The sequence below is a fragment of the Melitaea cinxia genome, chromosome 23 (assembly GCF_905220565.1).
Source record: "Melitaea cinxia chromosome 23, ilMelCinx1.1, whole genome shotgun sequence".
Classification (NCBI taxonomy): Eukaryota; Metazoa; Arthropoda; class Insecta; order Lepidoptera; family Nymphalidae; genus Melitaea; species Melitaea cinxia.
Genome location: NC_059416.1, coordinates 620790 through 628843, shown reverse-complemented (window position 1 = coordinate 628843; position 8054 = coordinate 620790). Strand labels below are relative to the sequence as shown.

The following is an 8054-nucleotide window of genomic DNA, read 5'->3' as shown; positions in this document are numbered from 1 at the left end:
CTGTTAATATGTATTTTACTAATACTTTAAATGTGAAAGTTTGTTATTATTTCATGCGAAAGTTATTAAGCGGATTACTTAACTTTAGTACGTAGGTAACTGAAGATCCAAAATGATAATAGGCTTTTTATCCGACATTCTCATGGGATCTTGTCATGTAAAACCAGAAGATGCAGAACAGACATTTTAAATATTGCCCTTACTTAACAAACGTTATACCTAGCAGTAACATAAAAACTTTAAACGACAAATATTACTTGAATCACGTCTCTTGTTTTTACACTAACGGAGTTGCAGTGTCCAATAATGGACCGAATTTATATTCTATTACATATTTTTATATTTTTTGTAAATATTTTACATAATTCTCGAATCGGTGCTGATACGTATAATGTTAAGATAGCAACTGAACAGCATATTAACTTGGTTGACAGTAAATTTCTTAGTTTTACGATCGATCCAAAGTATTTGTTTTCGTCGAGCGAAAAATATAAAACGTAAGTATTTTTTACTATTACGGTTTCATATTTAAAAGTTTAATAAAAAATTTTAAAGAGTAAATTAGGAATCTCATATGCAATCATTATAAACGAAATAAATGTAATAGCTACATACAAGTTATAAGTCTGCATGTAGATGTTGTTGTGTTTGTTATATACTACAAAGTTTTATTATCTATACAGATGAATGGAATTGCAATGTCTGTTGTTAAGTATATATAAAAATCATGTTACATTGGCTATTTGTATACGTTTGGACTCACTGTACTTATTCTACGTCTTGTTGTTAGTCTTTGATGCTTAGTGTAATGGGTCATGTATCTTTTATGTTACTATCATTTACGTGGCTATCCTATTAACTTAATTTTGTTTTATTTTTAAAGTCGTTTTAATATCGGCTCTTAATACTACCCTTTTGTAACAGTACTAAGATGTATAGATAGGAAAACCTATTACTGGCCTTATTATTGTTAGTATTGTGTTAAATGTCATATATATACGAATTGTAACGCTGTTGGTTTTCGAATAAATAAATAAATAAATAAATAAATAAATAAATAAATAAATAAATAAATAAATAAATAAATAAATGTATATTAACAATTGTATATTACACATAACATATTTTTTTACACTGAACAAGTTTTTTTATGACAAAATCACTTCAGCCTAATACCATTTACTGCTGAACATAGCCTCCACAAGTTCGTGCCAAAAATGGCGTGAACTCATGTGTTTTGGCCATAGTCACTACGCTGGGCAGGCGGGATGGTGACCGCATGGCTGGCTTTGTCGCACCCAAGACGCTGCTGTCCGTCTTCGGCCTGTATATTTCAAAGCCAGTAGTTGGATGGTTATCCCGCCATCGGGCGGCTTTTTAAGTTCTAAGGTGGTAGTGGAACTGTGTTATCCCTTAGTCGTCTCTTACGATAACTACGGGAAGAGAGGAGGTGGCTACATTCTAACTACCGTAAGCACACAGCAAATATGATAAAAGGCTTTTTAATATAATTGATCTATTGGTACGGTTGGTAGCGTCTCCGTTTTACGATACAGGATTGTAGTTTCGATTCCTACCACGTGCCTGGGTGTAATATTTGTAAATGTATTATGTATGTATATATAAATTTATTTACAAATATAAATATTACATTACATAGTCGGCTATTACATAAAAACCAGGATAATGCTTGCTGCTAAGCTGCTTTAATTTTTTTTAAATATATATCTAGGTCGGCAAACAAGCGTACGGCTCACCTAATGGTAAGCGATTGCCGTAGCTTATAGATGTTTGCAACAATAGAAGCATTACAAGCGCGTTGCCGACTCCATGCCTATTCCCCCCAGAAGCTCTGGTTAACTTACTCACCAACAGGAACACAACACTGCTTGAAAACAGTATTATTTAGCTACGATCTTCGGTCTTCCTTAGTTAGAGACGACTGCGTGTATACATATCTATGCAAAATCTAGGGAGAGAAACTAATAAAATAATTCTTCAGCTTTATATTATTATATTAAACCATAGTTATTATTATTATTATTTTTATCTTCACTTACACAACCTAAACCTCTTTTGTCATATTACACCTGCTTGATACAGCAAAGAATGCATCTGCATGGCATCAGCGTTGACCCCAGCGTACATCCGCATCGCCGGTCCATCTACATCCCACATGACGTTCAAGAACAGCACCATAGCTATAGACACAGATGAGCCCAGGAAATTGAGTCTGAACAAGTTGTTCAGAGAAGATATCGATGGTAAGATTTGAATGAATTTATCCGCGGGAGTTCTAAATTGACGACATTTTTTCATAGTATTTTTCTTTAATAAAAATTAGTTTTTGAAATTTGTATTGAGGTAGGCCACAGAACGAAATATCTTATTCAAAGTGTGGTGCAGCCCGACTGCAGAAGCACTTCGACTGACGCACGACGTTGTTCGAAGGTAGTGTTGTATTCTTATGGTGAATGAGGTGAGCTCCGAAATAGGGTCGGCATCAGGCTTGTAATGCTCCTGGTGTTACAGATGTCCACAAACTACGATGTTCATTTGGAGCACTATACGCCTATTTGCTGCCTTCGTAATTAAAAAAAAAGAAAAAAAAATGCCGTTTGACTTTAAAAATAAAAAGGTAATTTGAATTTTATATATTCAGGTCGTTACTACAAGAAGTTAACGGTTACTCATAAGCAATGGGAGAAATTTGTTCACTGGACCAAAAATACTGGTTTCAACCTGGTCTTCGCCCTAAACAACAATGAAAAGACCAGCTCTGGTATGTGGGATCCTAACACCGCATTGAAGATCTTGACTGTAGCCGATCAGTCGAATGTCGGGGAGATTATCTGGCAATTAGGTTATGGTGAGTAATGGACGTTGAATGGCATATTTAAACACAACTAGTGGTCGCTTAGTGATCGAAATTTGACCATAATTAAAAATATAAGTTAAAAAAAAATAATAAAAATAAAGAACCTTTATTAAAAGAAAATCAATTTGACTACAGACTGTAATGTTTTTTTTATCGATTTAACATATTTTTGTGCATCATTAAAAAAAATATCATTCTGCACTCCTTCTCTACATAAACTGTAATTATACGAAATTTCATACTCCTCCGTCCGCGAAATTTTCCTATAATACCCACTAGTCGTTATTTCTTACTTTCTTTAAGACTGCTTAGCAATCAGCCATTAAATTATGATTTCCATTCCTATGGTGCTAGAAAGATTGACTATGATCGCTTAGCATTTAGTGATCAAGTGTCTATTATCACAGCATAGTTTGTAATATAGTTATTTATGTTTACTTTACTGAATAAAAATACGAATGAACTTTCTTAATAGGACTCTTGTCCTTTCTTGAATTTACTAATTCAGATTTGCACCTGAATCTGCTCAATATTTCTAATATTTAAACATTTTTAGTAATCCTCTTATTAGTATTATCCTCTATTTTCTTGAAGTCACTTATAGTTGTATTATTAACTTCTAGAATGTAGAAACCAATCAATCGAAGAATACCTAAATGACCTGGAGACACTCAGAGTAATTATCGAGACTTATGCTCCTGGGAGGGATGGGTTATGGAAGGTGGTGGGTGGTGACGTCACTCACTGTTTACAGGCGGACTCTAAGAGTGACTTTAAGGATTACGTAACACTATCAAACGATATGCTTGATGCTATAATGTTGAATGGGTTGGTATCTTAACGAGTATTTGATTACTCGTACCAAATTAATTGTAAGCAACTGAATGGCTAATTTGACTTCATTCATGTTTATATTTCTTTTTTCTTACATGCTTTTGCTTCTTCCCAATAAAAAAGACACCCCAAATTAAAGGCGAGGAAAGGTGGAAATAAATTCTTCCCTTTAGTCTTATATTATTATAGACTTGCTTCTGCCCGCGACTTGATCCGATATATAGCCTATAGCCTCGGTAAATGGGCTATCTAACACTGAAAGAGTTTTACAAATCAGACTAGTAGTTTCTGAGATTAGCGGGTTTATGCAAACAAACAAACAAACAAACTCTTTAGCTTTATAATATTAGTATAGGTGAGAATAAAAATAATGTAAGCATAAAATAAAACATTGTCTACTAGTAAAACAATATCGATTCAGGATTTGTTTAAAAAAGTATCATTAAATCAAATCGGGATGAAAAAGCAGTCTCACGATTCTCACTATTTGCAGAGTTCATGTCGTTACTACTACTAGATTACTTACTAGACCAAATTTATTCTGTCTAAGTATTAATATTTATGTATTAACCATTTAATCCGATATTCAGTAACTCATCATACCAAGAGTTAGAGCGTATGTCAGAAAGGGACCGACTCAAGTTACTCAAGTTGCTCAGCCAGAGTGACACCCCACTCTGGCTCACTGAACAAACTCAGATGCTGAGTGAGTTTCAGAGAGCAACTGACTGGATGATCAGCCTTGGATACTCCGCGAGGAACGGATTTTCAATACATTATAGGGAACTCATGGAGAACGAATTGTATGAACCAACTTTGGTAAGTTTTTTAGCTGTATTTTTTGTAGTCTATACATAGTAAGTATCCATATGCTCTAACTGAAGCCCACTTCAAGGACTCTGCTGCCTATTCTTACGCATAATGTAAGGTTAGATGATGTCACAGGGACTGCTTTTTATTTTTATTATCTTTTCGAACATTTAAATCCTAATTCTATATCATCATTATCATTCATATCATTACAGCCTATACACTCCACTGCTGGACATAGGCCTCCACAAGTTTACGCCAAAAATAACGTGAACTCATGTGTGTTGCCCATAGTTACCACGCTGGGCAGGCGGGTTGGTGACCGCAGTACTGGCTTTGTCGCACCGAAGACGCTGCTGCCCGTCTTCAACCTGTGTATTTCAATGCCAGCAGTTGGATGGTTATCCCGCCATCGGGCGGCTTTTTAAATTCTAAGGTGGTAGTGGAACTGTGTTATCCCTTAGTCGTCTCTTACGACACCTACGGGAAGAGAGGGGGTGGCTATATTCTAACTACCGTAAGCACACAGCAAATATGATAAAAGGCTTTTTAATATAATTGTTCTATTGGTACGGTTGTAATATTTGTAAATGTATTATTTATGTATATATAAATTTATTTACAAATATTAATATTACATAACATAGTCGGCCCGTCTTCGGCCTGTGCATACATGAGGACAATATCTTGATTTTATTATTTAAAATAAAAACATATACACCTTATCAATTATATATCTTTTCAACAACATTTTCTTTGTCATACTCAACAGAGTTTCTACATGGCACTTCTATACAAGAACCTAGTGGGCGAGAGAGTGCTACGTGTAGACAGCGACACCTCACAAGCGACGGTGTTCGCGCACTGCACGTCCGCGCGGCGCGGCGCGTCCGGCGCGGTCACCGTCTACAGTGCGAATGTGGACGACGAGCCCGCGCGGTTCTCTATCAAGATGACAAGTAAGGAGGATGGAGGGGACATGATGCAATTTATCTTGTCTCATGATCACAATGGGTAAGAATCTGTATAGACTATAGTACGATTTGACCTTACATTTTTATAAAGTTTTATAAAAATTGTACGTATGTAAAATTATAAATATAATAATATATACTACGATACTGCTCTAGTGTAGTGATGCATGTGCCGTGTAGGCGCCTACATACTAGCGGTTGCTAGGTCGATTCTTGTTCGGGATGGATATTTGTATTTTTACCCCCACCGTGCCTCGGAGAGCACGTTAAACTGTCGGTCTCGGTTGTTACCATGTACACCTGCTAGCGATCGTTACTCGCTGTTCATTACAGTGAAGTAGCGTGGTGAGCTACATTTGTCAATAAATATCGATATTAAAACCAGAACTAAAATAATACAGTGAGAACTGCTAATATAACATAAATATAGCGACAGTTCGAGAGTGTAGTTAATGACATATTATGCTGAGAACTATTCAGTATAAAGCTAATTGAATTAAATTCTCTTTTTCAGAAATATAATTGTAAATAATCGAGCCATGTATTACGAAGGTGATATTCGACCGGTTGTCAAACGCATTCGTCCGTACAAAGTTTTACTTCTCAATCTTCCACCGAAATCTTTCGGTTTCTGGGTTCTCGCTAGCACACAAGTTCAAGCTTGCTTTAATTTAGATAAAAAATTAAATACAACTACAAATATCAATACGAAGGATAAAGATAATTTAATAATTAAAAAACGTTCTTTAGACGAAAACCACCAAGCATTTGAAATATTGAAAGAAACTGCAGATAAATCTAAAGAATTTGTTAATGATCCCCAAAACCATAAGGTCAGCGAAGAAAATATATTCTTAAAAGAAAGAATTGAAAGTATAAATAAAGATTTAAGAAAGGTGCAGAGAATATTTCAAGCTAATGTAAATAGCACTAGTAGTCCAAGGAGAGTGAGACGTCAAATATTAGATAGTGGAAGCTTGAAGTCTAAATTATACAATTTAAAAAGAAAATATAACTTAGGAGAAGAATCACTTAAACAGAATATACGGGAAATGCTATCGAGAATGTCGAAAGGACATATTTCAAAAATAAGGAACAAATATAAGACATCCCGTAATAGTAAAAGAAGTTACAGAAGTCAATCGAAAAGGAACTCAAAAGGAATTAAGATTTGCGAAAAAAGTAAAATAATAACACCTGAACCAAATACTCCTACCGATGTTGATTTAGAATCAGGTGGAAATTTAGTAAGAAAACGTAGGCATGTAAAGAATAAACCAAATACAAAATATGACGAGCAATCATCAGAGAACGAGATAACCTATGATAGTAAAGAAAAATATCCTATAGGAAAGATATTTCACAAGCTCAAAAAGATAAATGATCTACCTTTAAAAATACGCGACAGTTTGGATGACATGATAGATATAGACGATTATGATGTTAATTCAGCTGAGGGTATTGTTTTAAAAACCAAACTATCAGATGACAGTGCTGTCATAGACATAAGTGATAAATCTCATACTGGTCTCATAAAATCAACTGTTGAAGATATTCTGACTTTACTAGCGGAATTTAATAAGAATATCAATAAATTTTGGGCGTCTATTACGCTATTAGAGTAACAGCATTTGTGAAGATAGCTTGAGTATAATTTGTATAAAATAAATGGGTTTTTGATAAGTTTAGTCATTGTTATTGATAATGAAAAAATAGATCACAAATAAAAGCAGATTTCAATTTTATCATCATTCATTATTACATCGACTATTATATATCCATTGGTAAACATATCCCCAGTCAATCTCTAGAGCGACTGGTTCGAAGCGAAGAAGTAAACAGATTGAAGTTTTTAGACAGTTACAATGCGAAGAAGTACATTTCTGATTTGACGTTTAATGATAAAAAGCTATGAAATAGACAAAATTTCTTGTGTTACATATATATTTATTGTTAGCATATAATAAATAATAAAGTGAACTTAGATATAGAAATAGTTTTAAATAAAGATTTGTATGTAATTTTAAGTGTAAATTTTGTAAATAAATATTATAATTACCATTCTTATTCGAAGTTTTTGTTTTTGTGGCTGAATTTCCTGCTGAAGGGCGTTGAGTGTGATGCGTTAATTCATATACTTATTTGTAACATGAGGTATAGTAAATAAAACCAAACAGGTGGTGGTACAATGTAGTTTATTTATTATTTAACAACATGGTAGATAATCCACTTTCAAACTCACAATAAAGTATGAAAATGGCTACCTCTAAACTTTTATACATAACTAATAGGGACCCAGTAAATAAATTTAACAATGCTTTGCAACAGTAAGATGAAAAATAATTTTTAGCAAACAAGCCTAAGATTACGAGACTACAAGTGAGAGATAGAACTGAACCTCAGTACCAGAGAGATAAAGAGCAGATCGGCGGCGCGACACCGACCGGCCGGCAAACCAAACGTAATATCAACAACAATGTTCAAGAAAGCTCAATCCGATATTATTTACCTAAAAACATTTTCAACAATAACCTCATTTTTTTTTCATTTTCCTCCAT

At 34.2% G+C, this 8054-nt stretch overlaps 1 protein-coding gene across 1 annotated transcript; it reads left to right on the top strand.

Moving 5' to 3' along the window:
* The first annotated feature begins 306 nt into the window (after positions 1-306).
* LOC123664911 (heparanase) lies at positions 307-7409 on the top strand. The gene is made up of 7 exons (XM_045599280.1): positions 307-497; positions 2104-2231; positions 2663-2869; positions 3502-3706; positions 4303-4531; positions 5295-5536; positions 6011-7409. The coding sequence occupies exons 1-7, from the start codon at positions 307-309 to the stop codon at positions 7119-7121; spliced, it is 2313 nt and encodes a 770-aa protein (XP_045455236.1). The 3' UTR covers positions 7122-7409.
* The last annotated feature ends 645 nt before the right edge of the window (positions 7410-8054 follow it).

Excerpts from the sequence above, each read along its gene's own strand:
- LOC123664911 (XM_045599280.1), top strand. The coding sequence starts at position 307 with ATGGACCGAATTTATATTCTATTACATATTTTTATATTTTTTGTAAAT. Across the intron at positions 498-2,103 it reads TCGAGCGAAAAATATAAAAC|CAAAGAATGCATCTGCATGG; the intron begins GTAAGTATTTTT and ends TGCTTGATACAG. Across the intron at positions 2,232-2,662 it reads AGATGAGCCCAGGAAATTGA|GTCGTTACTACAAGAAGTTA; the intron begins GTCTGAACAAGT and ends TTATATATTCAG.